This window comes from Gymnoscopelus braueri (assembly GCF_963280865.1).
Source record: "Gymnoscopelus braueri genome assembly, chromosome: 3".
NCBI lineage: Eukaryota > Metazoa > Chordata > Actinopteri > Myctophiformes > Myctophidae > Gymnoscopelus > Gymnoscopelus braueri.
Genome location: NC_137612.1, coordinates 16,181,638 through 16,206,037, shown reverse-complemented (window position 1 = coordinate 16,206,037; position 24,400 = coordinate 16,181,638). Strand labels below are relative to the sequence as shown.

General features: G+C 42.1%; 1 protein-coding gene across 5 annotated transcripts in view; it reads right to left on the bottom strand.

The window, feature by feature from the left end:
* LOC308082520 (histone deacetylase 7-like) overlaps window positions 1-24,400 on the bottom strand; it is a 68,110-nt gene that overhangs the window by 30,942 nt on the left and 12,768 nt on the right. For 3 of the 5 annotated variants that reach the window (XM_080424319.1, XM_080424322.1, XM_080424323.1), the window contains exons 2-7: window positions 8,694-8,878; window positions 7,564-7,651; window positions 7,195-7,327; window positions 5,282-5,367; window positions 3,367-3,483; window positions 2,490-2,584 (exon numbers count right to left, since the gene is read on the bottom strand). In XM_080424319.1, coding sequence (XP_080280445.1) covers window positions 2,490-2,584; window positions 3,367-3,483; window positions 5,282-5,367; window positions 7,195-7,327; window positions 7,564-7,651; window positions 8,694-8,878 — 704 coding nt within the window. Of the gene's footprint in view, window positions 1-2,489; window positions 2,585-3,366; window positions 3,484-5,281; window positions 5,368-7,194; window positions 7,328-7,563; window positions 7,652-8,693; window positions 8,879-15,104; window positions 15,231-24,400 lie in introns of those variants that run through there. The other 2 variants (XM_080424321.1, XM_080424320.1) reach the window with 2 other exon arrangements.

Here is a 24,400-nt window from a genome sequence, read left to right as displayed (position 1 = left end):
AATGTATTAATCACATACACAGCTGTTATTTGCCTGGGAGACGATAATAGGATCGAAGGGGTGATACTGTAAGTTTGCGCTGCCATATATCTTCCCTAGGGGTTATATGGCAGCTGACCAATCAGCTCAGCTAAAGTACCACCGTGCACACGACGTGATGACACTGCTGACGGAACTCATGTCAAATAGGGACAAAGCTTGGTTGCTGTGGATGGTTTGGTAAAGTCCACAGCTGAGGGAACACTCAAGTTTATCCGGGCAAAAAGGAAGCAAAGCGCAGAGTGGAAAACAACAACCTTCAAACGTTCACAGAGTGTGTAATGACAAGGCTGGCAGCCAACATCACCTGCTGTGTCATCAACCCACTCCCAGCGGGAAACCCACTTCATTCACTGGAGCGGTTCCCCGACGCTTTAACTATTCAGTTAAAGCATCGATCAAATCCTACTATCACTGTGCAGTTGTGAATAAATAAGGCTATGGGTATTTGATAAACAAATGATCACCCAGGATTTGTCGCTGCCCTACACAAGGGCTTATATATCAGAGATGGTCGAAAATACATCAAGAAGTATTTTGATACAAATTACAAATACTGGGATCACAATACAAATACAAAATACTGGTCTGAGAAATGGATTTGAGATACAAACATGTATTTTGTATCACAGACACCAGGATACTGACACCTGGTAAAACCTGCAAGGAGGGTTTAATCCATCAAGGCAGAATGTGCCCAGCAGCAACGACGACGCAACGCACAGAAGAATGCTCACTTCTGGTCAGACGAAGGAGGAGCCAGGCCCGGAGGCGACCCACAGTGCCTAGAGCCTCCCAGTGTCGCCAACACCTGCTGCTAACATCTCACCTAACCTGGCCTGGCATTGGCCTGATTGGCCTCGGTCGGGTCGCCTGGAGGAGGCTGTCTGTTGCAAGACCCGATACACCCAGTGACTCCAGGAAACAACACTGATGATGTGTCCAAGTTTGTGCATCAGTTGATGTTTTATTAACACCAAATCGTAAACGCAAAAGTACACTATCTTTAATGCATACGGAAATTTCCACGAGGCTTCATTCACAAGTTGAGGCAAGGACCAGGTGATATGAAGTCTGTCTCAAGACCCGCCCTACTCTGCCTCTCAATTGTGGTTCAATTTGAGGCGGAGCAGAAAGTGACATCTCACATAGAGTTGTATTTATTATTTACTTATTCCACAGTATAAACCTGTGTAAATGTTTAAAATGTGTCAATTTGAGAATAAAATGACATAATAAGATACAAAAAAATTCAAGATCTGAAAGTATCTTGACACAAATTACATCTATTTTTTTCCATCCCAGCCAAATACAAATAAAAAAATACAAAATACGTATTTCAAATACATATATTTAAAATACTGCCCATCTCTTCTGAGTTTGCACGCAACTAAGTATACATCTGCCTCTGGCTTTACAGGGGCTGATACACTGGATTGGATGAACTTGGTTGGGTGAGCTCGGGCGACTACAAATGCCTGGGTGATAATCTATATTTATCATAGACAGTTAACGGCTGGTAAATTATTTTACCAGGCTAAATGTCTATTTAAAAAAAAAAAAGAAGCTAACTGCCTGCCTATTGAAACATACATCCCCATTTAAGTGCATTAACTGCAAAACAGATTGATAGTAATGTTTTAATTAGATGAGGAGTGATCGAGTAACATGGGCACGGTACATAGTGGCCTTCTCAAATCTCCCTGTTTAAAACATCGCCCACCACTACTGTACACTACTGCATTAAATGCCCAATTAACATTCAACAGATTGGTTACCACTTTACCATCTGACATAAAATCAATGGAATGAGTGAAATTATCACAATGATACAGATTTTCAAAGCTGATCCTGATTAATTTATAGGTATACAAAGGTAGGTGTAAACTACTAAACTAATTTATCAGCAGACCTTTTACGCCGTGATTCTGCAAGAGGCTACAGGGTCTGTGTGTATTTGTGTGTGTGCGCGCGCTTGTCGGAGCTAGCCTCACAAATTGGCGGTCCGATCAGCACCAACATTTTGTATCCACGCTCGCAGTAGACCACAGAAGTACCTCCGCTAATTTTGTTTTCACATGTATCCTTTTTGGGGGAAAAAAAAACATATTTTAACTTTATAATGTAAGTCAATGGGGCTGCAATCACACTGAAACCCTGCCCAAATTTGGACTTGTACGTCACAGATAGGCATATACGTTATGGATGCCTGACGTCATACTGTAGATGACTGCAGGTGTCACAGTCAAGTCAGAGATCCACATTGGAGCCAAGTGAGAGATCCACATTGAAGCCATATTGTTTCTTATGTGGATAGCACTGGATACCGAGATCACATCATTTCCTAAAACAACTGTTTTACAATGACCACTACAATGGTTAGATGTCTGCCTCTTACTGAGACGAGGGACTTCAATGAGGGTTCAACATAGAGAGAAAGTTGGACTCACTTCATGGGCCAATCCTCCGCTGTCTGACAGGGGACTGTCGTTGGGTGAGCTTCCCCCTGACACGGGGGTGCTGCCGCTGCTCTGGGAGGAGTCTGCTGTGACAGGAAGGAGATTATATTATTATTTTATACTTCAGCTATTCAAAGATCTGCAATATTGTTTTTATAAATGTGAAAATGTGTGCAAATCTTTGAATATATATATATTTTAAAGCGAACATTTGTAACTCAAATCTGTGCTTCTGGGGGTCCCTGGAACTAAATATTTTGAGATGGGGGTCGGCGGCCAAATACATAATTTGGGGGTGCTTGAAATTAAAAAGTTTGAGCACCACTGTATTAGCAACATATGTTTTTCAGAAACCTGTTAGGATTTAGAAAACATGTGTATGTGTTCCCGGATTTAGTGGATTAAGGTATGAATTGTAACTCTGTAGAACATATAGCTACTGTAACCAGGGTGTTTGTCTGTTCAGGTGTGTAACTCAGTAGGACAGTGGTTTCAGCCCAGTGGACCACCAGGGACCACTGGTGGTCCACGAGGGTATTGCAAGCGGGGCCCAAACACAAATATTTTAATGATAATATATAATATAATAATATATAATATTTTACCATGTCATATTTCTTTTCTATAAATCCTTGAAAATGTTGTTTTCATTTTTATACCGATAAATAGCAACATAACGTTATACTACGTTGGCTACATTGATCCAAGCCGGGAACACAATCCACTGACTGATCATTAAAATAAACACGCTCTGAAGATGTACACCACACATCGCACCCATCTGACCACTTAAGTGGTCACTTTCAAGATTTTCAAGTCGGCCCTGATCCAGAAAAGGTCCTGCAGAACATATAGAGCTATACTGTACCCAGGGGGTCTCCTGTCCTGTGCTTGATGGTGGGAGGGGCGCTGATCTTTCTCTGTAGAGGATTCTGCCTGGTGTTGATGTGTTTCTTTAACTTCCACTTCAGGGTAGGCTCTGACACTGCACACACACACACACACACAAACAAATCCATGATCATGTGCAAGACGATATACACACACGCACGCACGCACACACGCGTGGACGCACGTACGCACACACACACACACACACACACACACACACACACACACGCACGCACGCACGCACGCACACACGCACACGCACGCACACACACACACACACACACACACACACACACACACACACACACACACACACACACACACACACACCCACCCACCCATGCACCCACGCGCGCGCACACACACACACACACACACACACACACACACACACACACACACACACACACACACACACACACACACACACACACACACACACACACACACACACACACACACACACACACACACACACACACACACACACATTTTATTTGGATCTGCACAATACATAAAAGATCCCAACACTGATCAGAAGAAGGTTACATTACGGTCAAACCAGATACAACTGCTGCACATGCTTACGGATATGTGTGCACACAGGAAAAGGAAATGCTAATTTTGGCTGCAATCTCACAATAACCGCGGATCAGCATTGACCAGAGAAAATCCTGTGCACTCAAATCATAAGCCTGGTTCATTTTGCATGACAAATCTGCATTGTGAACCCAATAAAGAACTGGTGATACAGTGACAGTAGCATAAAACACTTGTGTTTACATTGGTCGGGCGACAACTTGGCCAAACAAAACAATCAACCAGCACGGTAGCTGTTTCAGAGCAGATAAAGGACAGATTGTTGTTATTGCTAAGAGTGCAGGTGGGAGTGAGCGTGTGAGCGTGTGTGCTTGTATATTACTGTACTGCGTCGCTGCTTCACATGTTGTGAGCTTGTCAGTGGTGGAAGAAGTACTCAGATATTTTTTTTACTTGAGTAAAAGTAGCAATACCACGATATAAAAATATTCTGTTACAAGTAAAAGGCCTGTGTTCAACATGTTACTTGAGTAAAGGTACAAAAGTATTGGCAAAAAAATATACTTAAAGTAACAAAAGTAAAAGTACTAAAATGTTTGAAAATAGCAACGCGTTGTGAGCTATGTGTGTGTGTGTGTGTGTGTGTGTGTGTGTGTGTGTGTGTGTGCATATCGTCTTTCACATGATCATGGATTTGGATTTGTGTGTGTGTTTGTTTGTGCAGTGTCGGAGCCTGTGAGAGAGAGAGAGGGAGTGTTCATTAGAAGCCCGTGGAGTTGGGCAGACGGTTGCTAATGCAACACAGGTAAATACTGACATGTTAGTGTAAGAGATGTACAGTAGAAATAAACCACTCCTTCTGTCACTCATACAGCCTGGTAGACCTGCTCTGGACGCGCCTCTCACGCAGTTCATTTTACGCATACCTCCGCTAATGTTATGTAACTGCTCTTGCCATTGTGTCTCGCTTGCACTGTTGTTTTTTTATGACTGTTGGGTCTCTTTCTCGCCCCGGAGGCCTGGTACTTGATGACTTTCCCCTGTCTTGGCCGAAAGTACACTTCCATTCTCTCTCTCTCTCTCTCTCCCGCTCTCTCTCCCTCCCTCCCTCCCTCCCTCTCCCTCATCCAGAATAGGTAACTTAATGAAAGTTTCCTTAGATACTGGAAAGTATCATGTATCATGTATACCCCACAAAGTTAAGCTGTCATAAGAGGAGTGCTTGTGATTTTGAGTCTGAGTAACTCAAATTACATTGAGTACATTGAGAATGGAAAGTGGAAAATCACCAGTCATCTCGCCTGTACCTGTACAGAGGGAGCCCCATCATATAGCAGTCAATGGTTCCTTACCTGTCCTACGAAGGGCACGTCCGTTGCTCTCATCACAGGATGCAGGCTGTGGCGTTGGAGACATGTCAGGATCACGGCCAAGTTCCCTGGGCAACCAAATAATGACATCAAGGATTAAATAAGTGTTAACAAGGCAGCCAGGAAACCCCTGTCTCAGAAACATTAAAAAAAAATCCCTTTCTGATACTTAACCTTGTTCTGGTAACCATGGTGGGACATAGGGCATGATGCCCTATTTCTGCATAACATCCGGTTCTGTTTAGTATGCATTGTGGTTCTTCTGAGTATGCTGGCCTCTGTGTGGCACCATTTCCTCAAAAACCTATTCCATGTAGGCAATAGTGGCCGCCACAGAGTAGACTAACAATAAACCTTATTTATTCAATTGTGTTAACCATCAAACATGGCTTGTTTTCCAGCCTAGCATAAATGACAAATGAAGGTCTGCTTCCGCCTAAGTTTGGTTAAAAGGAAATGTCTGACTGAAACCTAAAACTTGGCAGTGTATTTGTGTTTTTTGTATATTTCAAATAATAATAATACATTTAAAATTGTATAATTCTATTAAACTATTACAAGTATTCAACTAGGCCATGTTAATACAATATTTTCACTATGCATAGGCCTAAAATGAAGTACTTTCAAAAATACAAAATTGTTCAGGAGGATGTTATGCTAATCGTAAACAGCAGAATCTGTCAGTACCACTGCCTTAAACAGTGTAGTGTTGTTGTATATATATATATATATATATATATATATATATATATATATATATATATATATATATATATATATATATTGGGTTCATTGGGTTGAACTACAAACAAGTGGAACGCACAGCAAAAAACGAAACAAAACAAAAAAAACACTGTCATTTTCGGTTCATCTTAAATAGCCTATTTTCTATAATCTCTCCTTAACCCTCAAACTAGACTCTTTACCAAATGTATAACACTATTAACGACACGTTAGTGGATTTTTGTATGCAGTGACAACTGTCTACATTTGCAAATGTAATTATCTGAAGAGAGGGCTGCTCTTTGAGCTGTGAACTGACACGACTTGGTGCCTCATAGCATGGGTCTACAACACAGATTCATTCATTAATTTAATCCAGAGTTCTCCACCAACAGATAGGGTCTCATATATCCAATGCCACAAACCCCCCCATGTTGCCTCAGTGATTTCTTTAGCATGAGAAGAAGCTTGGATTTAGATAAGACCAGAAGAGTCGCCTAAGTCAATGTTTTGTTCCCACGCAGATCAATTTCCATGTGCTGGCTGTTGAGGTGTTGAGGTGTTGACTTGGTGCATATGGTTCTCGCAGCATAGACTGTTTATGTAAGGAATGCCGAAGACATGACTTGACAGATTTCAGGAGGATTTCTATTCTTCAACCATCTCCGGCAGTGGTCTTGCTGTATGGAAAAAGAGTGCGGAATACAGTAGCGCGGACATTCACTTTGTCACTTAAACACTAGCTTGCTTTCATTTCATTTTTCTCACCACACAATTGGCTAAAGCGCAGTACAGTATATACTCCTTCCGACGACCAAACTTTTCTTTGGAAAGGGAGGTGATACAACTACAAATTGACATCATTCCTAGCTTCGGAGGGGCGGGCCCAGAACCTTTCTTCGGAACCCGACACCGGAAGGAGTATGTATTACGCTTAAGAGAAGACCGGGTGGGGAGGAGGAGAAAAGAATACCAGTGAGAGGGGGGGGGGGCGGGGATATTTGGAGAAACGCAAAATTATTTTTCATTTTGATTCCGAATTGTGACACCCCTGATCTCTTATTGACCTGCATCCATATTCACCTACAGGTATATCCACATCCACTTACTGAATATACACATCCACCTACATCAACACCCACATACTGCACAGCCTGCATAAATCCACCTACATCCACATTCCTGCTGGAATGCTCCTGTTGTTAGAGCCGTTGTGGTTGGGTGAACTCCTCTCTAGAGCAGCATGCTTCTTCATCATCAATACCTTCCGCAGTTTCTGCCGGACCAGGGGACTGGCTACTGCACCTGCCAGTCAATAAAAACAATCATTCTATCAGGAGCAGGAAACCATCCTCATTCCTCCCACCCTGAGTCAACACACATCAGTCAAAGTGAATAGTGATGACACTGTTCAAAACACTGGCTGTTTTTCCTGACAAGAATGACACTTGCATCAGTCAGCTTACGTTTCACATAAAGCGGTCTTCCACAGAACCTAAAAACCCACAACATTTACATTAAGGAGGAACACACATACTTACTTTGCTCCTTCTTACTCTTGTGCATCAGCTGTTGAAGTTCCTCTGTATTCTCGCGGTCCATCTCTCTTTGCCTCTGTTCAAAGTTATACTGAAAGACACAAAGTAAAAAGAGCGTAGGTGCTGAACTTGTGAGCCACACAACGAATAAAAAAGCATGACCAGCTTAAACATCTCCAAATACAACCTGACACTACCGGACAACCTGTACGGTATAATAGTTAATTTTTAGCCGTTCATCACCTCTCACACCATTACCACATCCATGACTCAAAACAATCACAATGACACAGAATGGAGCTTTATTCAACATTAAACCAATTGCTGCATAATGTTCATGAAGCTTTTAGTAGTAAGTAGTCCAAACTTGTGAAGACTTCCTCTATTGGTTGCTTAAAATCGGTCATGCACTTAAGAATTCACATCCTGTACACTGTATGATGCAACTATTCAGACAGATATGGTATCTGCTGTGGGAGGATATGGGAATTCCAAGAGCATAAACTGGAAAATGTTCCCATGAGACCCTTCTTGATACCAATGCTCCTGCCAGTGGTGTAAAGTAACTAAGTACATTTACTCAAGTATTGTGCTCAAGTACTATTGTACTCAAATTTTCAGTACTTTTACTTCTACTCCACAACATCTCAGAGGCAAATATTCTACTTTTTCTCCACTGCAATTATTTGAAAACTTTAGTTACTACCGGTAGTTACTTAGTAGATTTTGATTATTATTACGAAACATACATTACCCACTTCAGCCCTATACTGTATGCATTTCGTCCATTTGAAAAATAACCGACCTACAAGCTCACAATGCGTCGTGATGCGACACATTGTGAGCTTGTAGATCTGCTATTTTCAAAAGATTTTAATACATTTGAAAACTTGTGAAATAGGACGTTCTGCATAATGAGTACTTTCTACTTTTGGTACTTTACGTACATTTAGAATAAAAAATTAAAACACTGGTAATTATCTCTGCGTGTTCTGAGCCTTTTTCAACTGCAGTGATGAATGACCTGCTCTGGCTGCTGGGGGAGCAGCCTGTTGAGGGAATTTTCAATGAAGACACGTTTATTTTTTTGAAGCTTTACTTCATCATATTGCGGGAATAGTACATGCCCTTACCTGTAAGTGCTGCTGAGAAAACTGGGAGCAAGGCTGGGAAGAGAAGGGTCCAAGGAAGAAGGGGTGGTGGGGGACAAGCATGGCAGAGTCCAGGCCAGGACGAACCAACCTCTGGGTGACACTCAGGTCCATGGGTTGCTCCCCACTTACCGGTGACAAAACTTGATTGGTGACTGTCACATCCACTGAAGAAAGAGAGGGAGAGAAATAGATGCTCTTCAGTGATCAATCATTTGATTTGTTGAAGGGTTAAAATGTAAGGAATGCATTTTTTTCCGGCGCGTTAATGTTGTGGATTTGGCACAAGAATTGAACTTGCACTTATCTACAGTATTAGTGTCAGAGTGTCGGGGCTTGGATTTCTTTGGGCGATGGGAGGACAATCCTCCTAAACCCGAGGAACCTTCATTTTGGCAACTTTAATTTGTTTGATTTCTATCGTCATTCATTCTTCTTCTTATTATGTGTTGTTGTTTTCCACTGCAAACCCACCCCTAGCCCTATGCTGCAGCTGCATGGGGACATTTTGAAATGGAAGGCCTGACCCTGCAGAACAACACACACAGTCGCACACACACACACACGCGCACGCACGCACGCACACACGCACGCACACACACGCACACGCACACACACACACACACACACACACACACACACACGCACACGCACACGCGCACACACACGCACGCACATACACACACACACACACACACACACACACACACACACACACACACACACACACACACACACACACACACACACACACACACACACTATGCATTACATCACAAAGCTGATGAATCATCCAACTAACCCATATCAATTTAATTATATGTTTTGCACAAATAATCACCAAATGAGTCCAGCAACACTTCCAATCTGAGGTCATGTAAACATGCCTGCATGAGACTGCATCAAGATGGCTGTATGGAGCAGCATGCCCAGATGTGTACGACTGCATTTGAACTGGCGTTCACAAGTCATATTTAATTTCATTCAAGTCTTGCTCGCTTCATTTGAACGGGCTGTGATCCAAAGTTACATTCAGAACAAAACAAAAAACAAGGAAGTGGGGGGCAATGGCAGGGGGAACCACAGAAGAATGAGAGACGGGGGTCTGGGGGGGGGGGGTGGCAATGTCTGGATTAGAACATTGTGCGGACAAAATATTTGGGTCAGATAGATGGGTCTGTCATCTTCCTCTCAGGTTTTAGTACAAACAGGCTAAATTTAGCTCCTAAGAGTGAGGCAACTGAACCAAAAAAGTGTCATAATCAAAAACAGATGTGCTTTTATAGGTGCAGTATAAGTTAAGAGAATGTTTGATCTATTTTTGATCTGACGGTTATCCAGACTAGGCCATAGCAGGTATGTAGGTGCAACTTTTAGTTTTACCTTGCAATGTTTAAGTATAAGATCTGTGCATCAACTAATACACTTCTTATGACCTAACATTGAACTTCACTCAGATAGAGAACAGACACAATGGCAAATGATAACTCATACTGTGGAAACATCAACCCAAAGTTCCTCGAGCATTTTTCTGATGAATCATATTGGCGAGACAAAAACATATGCAAGCTCACAGATAACTCGATACTGTTTCACGTGGCGACGTGACTGACACTTGAAACCAATAAACATACGTTCAATAGTCTTGTGTGGAATGCTTCACTTCTGATACAAAAGAGGAGACAGATAAAGCATGCAAGGAGACACCTTATTACCTTACTCCCTCTGGGGGGGGAGGAGGGAGGGATAGGAGGAAGGAAGGAATATGGAAATTTACTGAACTTGTATGTCTGAATGACTCTGCCACCACATCGACATTACTCACATAGTTCTTGACAAGTATCCAGGTCTCTCTTTACTGGTACACCTTGTAGAACTGCATTATCCTCTGCGGACACTACCGTAACAGGAATGCCCTCGCAGAGACAACAAAACCAATCTCACATCATAAGACCTAGACAAACACACACTCCTATTTGTATTGCCCTTCAGTTATTAACCGTCAAATGTGTCGATACCATCGTCGGTTACATGAACCCGAGACATTGTTGAAAAAATAAAGACACTATTGACATCAAAGCCAAGTTCACATTGTTTTCTCTTGGAAGCTTTCAGGATCAATTATTTATATTACTTCTTACTGGTCTCCAACGAAATTAACAATATTTCCAAAAAAGAGTTCTTATTTGTTTGAACGGCCAACTTGTGTAATACAGCACCAGCTCTGAGTAAATGTTTCCATAAGTTACAGGAATGTATGTACTGTATTCCACTGACTCTAACCTTCAGATGTAGCACTAATCAGCCTGGAACAAAATCTCTGCTTTGCATGTAGGCCGCACACAGACAGACACACCAGGTCTGATTCAGCTGCCTGCCAGAGCAGGCCCAGTATTTCAAACCCAGTGAAAGTGACTCAGAAAGAGCGAGAGAGAGAGAGAGAGAGAGAGAGGTACTGTGAAGGCGTTTTCGGGTTGACAGAATTCCTCTGAAGAGGAAAACACTCCCACGCTCTTATTACTGTAGGTCAAGTGAGACTGACATGCCATTAGGACATGAAACAACAGGGGGGGACTTAATAAGAAGGGAACTATTGACAGTGAGGATAACATCATATTCTGTAAGCTGGCTGTTTGCAGTACGATTACCCCTCCTGATAGCCCCAACCAGCAACATCTTAATACGGGCTGACTTGCTGGCTGTGTACTGTGTAGCTATACTGTGTGTGTGCACATGTGCGTCTGTGAGTGTGAGACAGAGAGACACGGAAAGAGAGAGAGGAAGAAAGGGAGAGAGACCAGTGGTTTTCAAACTTTTCGTGCCTAATAGGCACACTAATAAGCAAGTAATTAAGTGTTGCTATATTTCGCTATATTTTAACGTTTGTAAAATAATAATAATAATAATAATTTAGCCTATTTTTTCCCAGTGTAGGGATGCCAGGTTGAGAGTGGTTAAAATACATTTTCAGGGTATATAATTTGCCTATTTCATAACATTTCTTATAGTTGTATTTAATGCAATAATAACGTCTAGTTGTCACAAAATCCCAAGGAACACCTGAACTTGTCTCACGGTACACCATTGTCGGCACACCGTTTGGGGACCAGTGGTTTACACAAGAGAGTCAGATAGTCTGTGTTCTGTGTCAGTACATCTCTCCTGGTGTCACAGGAATCCTACCTTGCCAGGTTGAGACTTGAGGTTGTAACCTGAGGAAACCAATATGGAGCATCTCTAGTAACACTTGATCAACAGATGGAACAAGGTTTCCGGTTCGAGCTCCCAGAATAGCAGCAAAAATCAGGGCTCAACCCTCTCTCAATTACCCACCAATGAATTGCCCTGGTCCAAGGCACTTAACCTCCAACGGCTGAGTGGAGCTGCTCAGAGGCCGACAGTATAACCAGGTATGAATGTGTGTCTTATGTCGGTAGGAGTATGAGCATTGCTGGGGAAGAGCTTTGGTGCTCAGCGAACCTACTGTACCTGGATTAATAAATGTGTGTGTGTCAGTATTTTACAGGGACAGCACTTGACAGCACCGTGTGATACAGTGTTGTTATAGAAGCACAGCTTGATCCACATCTGGCTCTGTTATCATTGGGTAAAGGGGAGGAAGGTGCAACACGAAGCACCAGCAGTGATGAACAAATGTAGGGATCGATGTCAGTGTTTGTAAAGGAAATCCAACAGTCACTCGGGCGGTAGAAATGGGGGTCTATATCTCTGTCTCTCACCCCCACACACATACAGTACAAGACACAATTATGTTGGTTTTGTAAACTTGTAGGGACATTGCATTCTTTACATTAATTCCATATTCCCTTAACAGATATACTGTATATTACATGCCTAAACCTAACCTTTCCCAAAACCTTAACCCTAACAGACACATACTTAAACATAGCCCTTACCCCCTAACACTATACATGCCTAATCCTAAAGTGTAAGTGATTTTCTTTTCTTTTTTAAGTAAGATATAAATACAGTAGCTCTATATTCCAATCATTGCTATAGAGTGTTTGTTCAGTAACAGGGGTCTCCCCGTTTCTCTAGCTCTTTATACACATATAAAAATACATTTTCAGGTCAGGATACCAATCAAGAGAGAGAACTGATACAGGATACAGGATACAGGATGAATTTCATGAAGTGAAATTGGTAGTGATGAAAGAAAAACAATGAGCAGACAAAATTGGAACTGGAACACTACAATTTAAGCTGATAAACCGGTTCTCTCTCTTGATTTGATGAAATCCGTGTCTCACTGGAAAATGTACAGTATTTTCTGTTTACTAAAGAGCTGGAGAGACGGGGAGACCCCTGTTACTGAACAAACAATCTAAAGCAAATATTACTATCAGAATATATAGACCTTTAACGTTTTAACAAAACACTTTTTGTTTTAAGCAAAAAAATATCACTTACAGGTCCTTTAAACCTTACCCTAACCTTAACCCTTACCCAAACAGATACGGTACATCCCTGAACATATAGCCCTTACCTTAAACTTTACCCTGAAGAAAAATGCCTAAACTTAACCCTTAACCATAATCTCTCAAGACAGATTGTGTCTCATGTCTTCATTGTTGTTGAAGAACATGGGGATAATAGCTCTTGAGGCCCTTGAGTCAGCACTGGAAGCATGCTGTGCAACATTCACACAGTCTGTCCAGTGGTGCAGTGGTGATTTTATCTTTGGTGGTACGCTATTTTAATGATATCAAGCGCACATCACTTAACACCTAGGCTACACTACAGGATTTAGCACATTCTTTACTTAAGTACAAGTATCAAAACTGCAATGTAGAGATACTCTGTTACAAGCAAATGTCCGGAATTCAAAATTTACTTGAGTAAAAGTACAAAGTATTGGTATCAAAACGTACTTAAAGTACCAGAAGTAAAAGTACGCATTGTGCAGAATGTCCCATTTCAGAAGTTTAAAATGTATACAAAATCTGAGTCTGAGTCTGTCTAGAAGTCATATACGGCATACATTACATTATTGCTAAACTCAAAATCAGTCTTTAAATGCTTCACTCAACTCCCAGCTTTCGTTGTTAAAACTTCTGGGAACAATTCGAGTATAAAGAAAATAAACCTGCATCGCAGAATCAATCCAAAATATTTTTTGGGTGGTTCTTTTGGGCCGGTGAAAGGAATGGTTTCCAAAGCAGTAGGAGTTGGTTTGTTAGCGGCTGAACACCATTCTATCATCTACCTTGCACAGACGATTGATAGGTGGAGATTTCTATTTGTCTGGTATTGCAAGACTACATTACTACAGGCAATTAAAACATTTCCAAGAAGCCATTGGTTACCATTCAAAATCATTTCAGTATTTGAAACTTGCTTGAGATAGGTAATCCAACTCAGCGAGGAGACACATTACCTCAGCAGTACCACTGTTCAAATGATCTTAAGTCTAAAAGAGAGGCACTAGTACGAGACACAAGCACTGAGCATCTATCTACTACACGACTAATCCATCACACCACAGAAAAGAAGTCTGGGAGTTAACCACTTAAACCCTATGTACTTGATTGTACAACAAATAGCAAAAAGAGTAGATCTACTAGCCCACAATGTGTCGCATCGGGACAAGGTGTGAGCTTGTTCATATGCTATTTTCACTTTTCTTTTGAAAAATATAGAAACATTTTGAACATTGTCATCTAAAAATGGCATGCGCCAAATAGGGCCAGGTTTAGAAGGGGTAATCATCAATGTACACACACACACACACACACACACACACACACACACACACACACACACACACACACACACACACACACACACACACACACACACACACACACACACACACACACACACACACACACACACACACACACACACACACACACACACACAGACAAAATTACCAAATAGGCCTGCTTTCCACTGAAAGGAACTCCAGATAGGAAACGATCAGGAAGTTGGTCTTATTTCTCATCTAAACAGAAACCACCCACCTGCGGTGTTTTACCCGGGAAACACACCAGAGAGACCCTGTTGCAACACATTTATCTGAATCTATCTGCACCACATTCATGAGTGGATGTGTGATGAGCAGTGGTGGACAAAATACTCAACCCCAGTACTTGAGTCAAAGTATATAGATACTCAAATATTACTCCACTAACTACAAGTGAAAGTTGCTCTGTCAAATTTGTACTAGAATACTTTGCTTTTTTTTTCACTTCCTAGAAATGCAGTGGAGTCAAAAGTACAATATTTGTCTTTGAAATGTAGTGGAGTGAAAGTCTCCACTACAAAGTATCCAAAAATACAAATACTCAAGTAAAGCACAGATACATTAGCACCCACCACTGTTGATGAGTAAACAAAGACACATACTGTACAGGAGTAGTCAACACTTACTGGCTCTGTGTTGCACTGTGTTATTCTTTCCCGCCTTCTTTTGTCCTGCCTGCTCAAGTCCATCCACATCAGTGATTTTGCATGTGGGAAAACATTGTAACTCATTCAGTACGGCACTGGACACAGGACCGGCTCGCTCAATGCATAATGCATTCAGAGAGGACAGGACAGTTAAGGTTTCTTCCACCTTGACCCAGCAAGGTTTTCAAAGGCTGTCTCTGATAGCATCCTGCCATCTAAGCCAGGCCTTGGCACAGGACATTATTTTGCTCACTGGCTTTGCCATGACATCACATTCGCAAATAAGTCATTCTGGAACAGGTATTTGGAGATAGATTCACTCAAATGTTATTTTAGAGAATCTTCCTTTGCGCTGCCATTGTTCTGTAGCGAAATGAAGTGAAATGCCAGCGAAGTGATAAGATCTAGAGAATGTAGAACGCATGAAATCATCTTGATGTAGCTAGGACGAGATCTCCTCCTGGGCCTCTCACATTTCAGCATTGTGGTGCTAAAAATAGGCAGGAGACAAACTTCTGGTTTCTGTAATAGCATATGCGTTTCACAACCATCATCCTCTTTTTCGGAGACTGCTGCAATAACACACACACAGCAACGCTGCATGCGCTATCCACTGTCAGACTCACACACAAACACATAGACACCAGCGCACATGCATACACACCACACGTACACACACACACACACACACACACACACACACACACACACACACACACACACACACACACACACACACACACACACACACACACACACACACACACACACACACACACACACACACACACACACACACACATACGCTCACACAGAAGCATTGACTTCCTGTTTCTAAAGTTAGTCTTCACCATAACATCCTCTTCTTGGTTCATTTAGGCAAGCAGACGCTGCTATTTTGGTTGCATGGCTTCGATGGCTTGTTTTTTTACCCTGAGAGTTACATATGTCTTAAAGCGTTATTTATATCCACTCCATGGCCCCCAAGAATACTTTGTTTATTGTTGGTTTGGTGTGAACCTTCCAGCGGTATTGGACCGGGTAGGTCTGGAATCTGGATACTCTGGAAGTCACACATTAGGTTAAGTGCTAGTTACTATTTGTGTACATAAACACTGGTGGTAGGCTGAGGGTTGATACTGGATTATATGGTTTGTGCAACAAAGCAAGAGCGTAGGAGAAAGGTAGAGAGAGGAAACAAAATCTTCAATCTGGGGCACGCTGGTAGATGACTGGAGAGCGTGTTGACCACATAAGAACAACGTTCCTGGGTCGAGACCTGTTTTGTGTAGGTGCCTTCTGCCTTCTGCCCTCAGCTTCCTGTCTCTCTACTATGCTATCTAAATGAAGCAAAAAACGAATTTACAAAAATGTACTGTACTACTGTACCTCATGATGATATTATTTTACCATCATTTTATGATCTAAATTAACCTCACAAAGCCTCGCATCCCTATTCTGGTCCTGTTACTTGTAATAATCATTCTGCAAAAAAAACAAAAAACTGTCTGAGATCAACAAGCTTACAAACACGTTGCAATGGAACACGTTGTGAGCTTCTAGATCTGCAATTTTCAATGCAATGGAACGAGTTGTGAGCTTCTAGATCTACAATTTTCAGCAAAGAGATTTGGTGTAGAGGGAAAGAAAAAAGGAGGGGACCAAGTCGTTTTGAGAGTGGTTAACGACATTCAATAATCATTGAGTTATAAAACCAAATAATCAACAAATTACAGTAATGGATTATGAAAATGACCCTTAGTTAAAGGCTTACAGTATGAACATTAGTCATTCCATTATGAGCATCATGAGTTCTTGCTGACGTTCGTTGGCCCTGGTTCGACAACAAGAGGCATTTGCTCTCAGGGCAAATCCATTGTCCACAGCTGAAACGGACCACTTTGAAAACAGACCCACACAACTTGCACGTCGACAACTGCAACGGCAAGAGCAGCTTCTCCTCCGTGCCAGCAACCTTCACTATGGCCCTCCATCTATCCCTCCTTCTCTCTCTCTCTCTCTCTCTCCACTCATCTCTCTCCCTCATCCTTACATCTAGAGGAATTCACAGCTGTTGGGGACATTCTGTCCTTCTGCTTCCGAACAGCTGGAGTATCAATCTCTTTCTTGTGTGTGCATGCATACTGTGTATGTGTGTGTGTGTGTGTGTGTGTGTGTGTGTGTGTGTGTGTGTGTGTGTGTGTGTGTGTGTGTGTGTGTGTGTGCGTGCGTGCGTGCGTGCGTGCGTGCGTGCGTGCGTGCGTGCGTGCGTGCGTGCGTGCGTGCGTGCGTGCGTGCGTGCGTGCGTGCGTGCGTGCGTGCGTGCGTGCGCGCGCGTGCGTGTGTGTGTGTCTGTGTGTGTGTGTGTGTGTGTGTGTGTGTGTGTGTGTGTGTGTGTGCGTGTGTGTGTGTGTGTGTGTGCGCTTGCGCACGAGTGTGTGTGTGTGTGTGTGTGTGTGTGTGTGTGTGTGTGTGTGTGTGTGTGTGTGTGTGCGCTTGCGCACGAGTGTGTGTGTGTGTGTGTGTGTGTGTGTGTGTGTGTGTGTGTGTGTGTGTGTGTGTGTGTATGTGTGCGTGTGCGTGTGCGTGTGCGTGTGCGTGTGCGTGTGCGTGTGCGTGTGCGTGTGCGTGTGTGTGTGCCCATCCATCCAGTGTGTGCCAAGTATGCATGGGATAATATGAAAATGTCATGTCATGATACTCCCGGTCACAATAACTGTGATTCACAATATTATCCATAAAACTCTTAAATTGGCACTAAAACATGTGTGCTGTAAATGCCCAGTAAATTAATAACTGAATTACAATGTCCCCCCTGCACAAATAAAGGATAAATACATGGAAAACGGCCACACTGTGTGAGTCTGTTCCTTAAATAAAATAAAGTCCAACTGGCGTTGTAGCATAGAATAATAAACTTTGTACTACTTTGAACCGGTTTCAGTACAAAAAACATGAACAACGCTATGGCACTTTTCTGTCATCAAACGGTACTGCTGGCCTTGTGGCCTAAAGAGTGAGACGTGCCAAACCTTAGTCCTTTTCTAAATAGATTGAAGTGCAAAGAAAGTCACTATTTTCACTTTATTCTGGCTTTAGTTGTGCTTGTAGAGGTGTGAGAATGTTCCCACCAGCACTAAACACTCTCTCAGAAGGAGCTACTCAACTTTTTCAAGACGCTTGTGAGGATATCCACGATTATCCCAATAACGGAAATTCACCACGAAATGTTTTTTTGGAGAGTTTTTATCATGATAGAAGATGAAATCTTATATGCTCTAATCCCTAGAGAGGATATAAGATATATTATGCACAGTTGTTTCTTTTGAGAGTACACAGCAAGTCTTTGTGTTTGTAGCATCTGCATGTGTGCATACCAGCATGTATATGTGTGTGTGTGTGTGTGTGTGTGTGTGTGTGCGCCCGCGTGAGTGTGTGTGCGCCCGCGCGTGTGTGTGTGTGTGTGTGTGTGTGTGTGTGCGTGCGTGCGTGCGTGCGTGCGTGTGCGTGTGTGAGCGTTGCCGTGTTTGCTGCCAGTATAGTATATTAATAGTGCCCATTTGTTTCTTTACGGGAATACAGCAGCTCTTTGTACAAGTTTCAGTATAGGAAGGCAGGCCGGTTTATTTTTAGTGTCACCTGTTGGTTAACACTTGTGTTATTGTGTGTATTCCAGCAAGTGCACATGTGTTCGAGAACATAGAGTGTGTGTGTGTTTCCCAAACATATTAATAGCACGACCCCACTTGTGTTTTCATGAGCCTGCGTCGCATGCATATGTTTGCCTGTCAGTGTATTAATAGCATTCCCAATTGCCCAAACGCATGTGTCTGTGTGTATATGGCGTGTGCGTATGTGTCAGTGCTTGTCAATATCTTCAGCCTCATACGAAGCCCTATATGGATGTGGACTACGATTGTGATTACACAAACATCTAGGCTATACAGATGAAAATTTGTTGTTGTTGTCTGTTTAATAAAGAAGTCGAAATGTATAGCTCGGTGTGTGGGTTCTATCTTATTAAAATCAAGTTCTGCACCTCGGCATGTCATTAAAATGTTCTAAAAAATTCAAATATGTTTGAAAGCAGCTGATCTACAAGCCCACAATGCATCACGACGTGAAGCTTGTAGATCGGCTTCTTAAAAAAGAATCTTTGAATAGAGCTTAAGTGGTAAATCATTCTCTAACCTCCAAGCCCCCCCAACAATACAGGCTTATTCTGCCAACACGGAAGTGACACATTTCACCACTCTTGACTCGAGTAATGAGTAATGAGTGAGAACGTCTGTCCCCTTTCATTCATTGTTTTCTTTCGGTCTGTCTACTTGTCAATCATTCTATTAACGATACAGCACTGTTACATCCGTGCCATCAGAGCAGAGATGTTATTGGCCTGTCGACCAAAGGTCAGGGGTCAGAGGGGCATCTAAGATCCCTCTTGACGTTGTCTCCCTCAGGCGACCCATGGGGAAAGGTGAGAGGTCGCTCGCTCACTGTAGAGACGTGTGAGAGAGTCAAAGTCACAAGCTAGCTCGCTCTTTGGCGCAATGCTTGATGTTTCTCACGGCCAAAACAGACTGACAATTGTTGTAAAGCTTTTATTTTTTTCAACTAAGGGGTTCAAGGGGTCATAATTTTGGTGGAAAAAGTGTTGAAAAATAGTAGCATTGAAAACCAAGCTAAATTGGATCGGGTGTGCTGTCATGCGGCTGGCATGAGACTGAAATGTGGTCTAACAGAATTTGACTGTTTATTCAGCTAGAAAATAATGGAAAATGAGATTTAATGCAGTGTAATAAAGCAGTATCCTTGCACTTCAACAGTATACTGTACATTGCTGCACTAATGATCATGTAAAGCTGAGGTATTGGCAGCTGTTTATTGTCAAAGAGGTTTTATGTTTACTGACAATTCACTGTACTACTATTACTATTACTATAAGGGGCACTCGTGGAGCGCATATCTCCGCCAGGCTGGGTTGCCTAGACAGGGATGAGTAAGTCTAGTGATTGCAAAGGCAGCTGTAAAAATACAACATACGGTGAAACTTTTCACATTTGTGGCAGAACCTATGGGAAGAAGTGAAAGTGCTTTTGAAGGTACACTCAATAAATTTGGGGTGCCACAATTTGGTACATGTTTATAACATGTACGTTTTGCACATAATCTGCAAATGCAAAACAGCGAAAATACAGAAATGGATGTGAGGTATATGGGGAGCTGGGTCATGAATCATGATGATCCAAGGAAAAATATGTTTTAATTGTACGACATACAGTTCAAGAAAAACTATAACACGGCCTGCCGCCTGGTATAACATCACCATGATGCTGGTCTTCCTTGGCATACTGGCAGTGTGCACGAAGGGTTTGATTGGTACATTTTCAATTCAATTAAATGTTATTATATTGCCAAATCACAACAAGTTGTCTCAAGACACTTTGCATATAGAGCAGAGACCTGACATTGTCCCACCCTGAGCAAGCAATTTCTGCGAGGTCCAGTGGTATGCAAGATTATCTCCAGGTTCACCCACTTACAGTACACACACAATAACACTAAATAGGGGCGAAAACATAATCTCCGCCTTCTGGCTTGGTGGAGATAATTATGAATCCAGTACAAACAAGTACAAACGCACAAACAAGTACAAACGCACGCACGCGTGACGCATGCACGCACGCACGCACGCTGTCCACCTTCAGTTGAGAAAATGTATAGAAATAAACACAGACACAAACGCATGCACGCACGCATGCACGCAATCACACACACACACACACACACACACACACACACACACACACACACACACACACACACACACACACACACACACACACACACACACACACACACACACACACACACACACACACACACACACACAAAGCACAAAGCACAAAACATGATATATGACACTGAGCCACTGTATGGAATCCAGGTAATGGGATAGAAATTGGTTGTCAGCAGAGAACAGGCTCTCGAACTCACTTATACTGAAGCTGTCCTTCATTGTACAATATCACCCTGTGTACATGGCTGTCTACCGCAGGCCAAAAGGTTAGAAGGCTAACAACACAGAAGGGCTTCTTTGTTTCAAACACCCCTGAAGTCATCAAGACTAAAGTTACTACTTCACTTTTCTAATACTTCCACAGCTCAGTTTGATACAGTTACAGTCTTTGTTATAATTTACTCTCCAACGCATGCTCTGTTGCAAATACTCACACAAGTAAACACACACACACACACTCACACCCCCACACACACACACACACACACACACGCACACACACACACACACACACACACACACACACACACACACACACACACACACACGCACGCACGCACACACACACACACACACACTCCCCCATGATACATGCTGTGAGCAATGGTCTCGCTGACGCTGTGTGTGGAGGGAAGGAGAGTGTATCAGTAGTCAGCTGAGTTGATCTCAAATCAGGAACAGGAAATGTGATCTGGGGCTCTGGTCTGTCCAGAACACTGTCCCTATTGTCAGCACACTGCTGTGGCACTCACTGGGAAAACACTGGGGATTTTTAAAGGTTATCTAGCCTGGGAAGAGGTTTATATTCATTCTCACAAATAGCTCACTGCAGAAGGGCATCGACCAAAAAGGGGATACCTGGTGATGGCTTAGATTGCTGATAGTAACTTTGGTGTTGTTTGATGATCTATTGATTACTATTTAAGGACCTCTATAAGTCAGAGTTGATTTCAGTGGCACTACAACTGACATAAACCAGGCCAAAACGAACAATTTACATAAAGGACAGTCCAATGGTGGTAAGATTTTTTCTGCTCCATGTTAATGAATGCAGCCGTTCTCATCTCTCCTCCAGGATGTCCTCGAAAACAAATTTAATTTAGAGTATATCCCCCCAAAAATTAACCCCTTTTTCTTCCCAATTTAGTCGTTATGCCAATTAATTCCTCCCCACACACATTTCTGTGTTGTCACTGCTGTTGTATCCTACTGACTCACCTGCCAGTGAGGAGCCCCCACCAGGAGGACGTAGAGCCTCCGTCCTACTCCTCCCGCCCAACACTCCCCGCTGACAGGTGCCGCTCCAGCCCGTAGGAGTACAGTATGTGCAATGATCAATATCACCCTCCCCCCTTGGCTTACCTCCCCCGAACACGGGCCAATTGTGTTCGCATAGACGCCCGACCGCACAACGGTGGATTCGAACCCACAACCTCCGGGGTGGTGGGCAGGGACCACTGCGTCACCCGAGCGCCCAGTTATTTTTTTGAAGTGGGTCCAAGGAACCCAAGGGGTCTGTGTGTTAACTATAATTCGATTCACTTAAAATTGCTTCAATACAAAACGAATTATGCGCAACTATATTAACATTGTGTCAATATCACCACAATGAATGTATTTCTTATTTTATTTTTATTTCATCTAAACCAAAACACATTTTCCTATCAGGGTCCCTTGCACAGATTAATTTGAAATGGGGTTCTACAGCCCAAGTCAATTTGGAGTCTGTGACATGAAAATGTTTGAAAACCTCTGCTCCAGTTAACTTCTCCTCATCTGTTTCGCTTTTTGGCCGACCAAACATTGACTAGAAACAAAGCCATCTTGCATCTCCCAAAGGCAAGGGTTTGAAGAACAAGAGTGCCCAAAGATGAAACACTCCCTATGGTGATCATCAGAGTCACATGCACACATGCAAGTCAAAGGCAAAAAGTCAAATGAGGCTGAGCCTGCTGCAGTACAGTGCTACAGTATTAAACAGTGTGAGACTGTGAGTACATCACTGACTACTGATTACAATTTAAGCATTCAACAGATGCTCTTATCCAGAGCAACTTATAAAGTGCAGGATCAGAGGAAGGATGTACCTTTGTCATCCAACAACAGGGTCAAACAAGTTGAGGAATTACAGTCCTAAGAAAATAATAATAATGATAATATAAAAATAATAATAACAATAACACATCTTTATTTATCACTTTTCATACAAAGGACATGCTGCTCAAAGTACTTTACATTCATAAAATAAAGCATTTAAAATAAGTCATTAGAAATAACGGTAAAGGTGAAAATGTATGGCAAGGGCAAATATAAAGAATGAATTGTATAAGAGAATATAAAATAATATATTAAAATAAAATAAAATAAGTACAAATAATAATCTAAAACATCTTTAGGTTAATGTAATGGAAAATATGGGCTTTAAGAAACTTTTTAAAGCTAACACAATCTCTTAACATGTGCAGGTAGAGAATTCCACTGTTTAGACGTGTAAAAAATAAAACCTTGCACGCCGCTCCTTAAATGGGATATGTTTGGTACTTTGCATCCTGCTGAGTTACAAATGGCCTAACCATGGCCAAGTTTCTAAGATGGAAGAAAGCAGACTTTGTAAGCATGTTGATGTGATTTAAAACTGAGTTCTTAATCTATAACACCCAGATTTTTTACTTAATAATCCTTTGACTTGGGAGACAAACTCACCAAGGACAAGTACGCAATGTGCTACAGTACAAAATAACTAAGAGGGGCAAGCACATCAAACCTTGAATCTATCTAATAAACTGGTAATGACTAGAGCCAACTTTTGTGAAAGAAAGAGGAAATCAGGTGACTGTGGTTTACACCAGCCTGATATCGTAGAAAACAACCTTCAGTATCCAGTGACTGGTTGTTCATGTTGGTAGGGTACATAGACTACACACAACAAATGTGTAACTAACTGGTACTGCTCATATGACCTCAGCAAAAAAAAAAGTAGGTTCCCTCAGAATTGATGCATTCTGTTTTTTGTTTCATGGTACTATGGGCTGTGGAGAATATTATAACTGGGCATAGTGACACAAATACAGTTTAGTAACAACTAGGGTCTAGGATCGGACGACGATATGACATTTTTCATGTCACGATTATTGTGACCAAAATAATTGCGATTTACGATATTATAGCGATAGTCCAAATATGCTTAAAACTCTAAAAACGTCACTTTTATTAACCCCTTGAACCCCATTATCCATATTCTGGGTTGTAACGTTTGCCAAAAATAGTAGATCTACAAGCTCACAACGCGTCGCGACGCGTTGTGAGCTTGTAGATCTGCTATTTTTGGCAAAGAGATTTGGTAGAGAGTGAAAAAAAGACTGTATCAAGTACGTCTTTTACAGGTCCGTTTGACCAATTATAGAGGGCTTAAGTGGTACCGGATAGGCAGCTCGGCAAAGGTGAATTGATCCCAGTGTATGACGGAGGACAATTT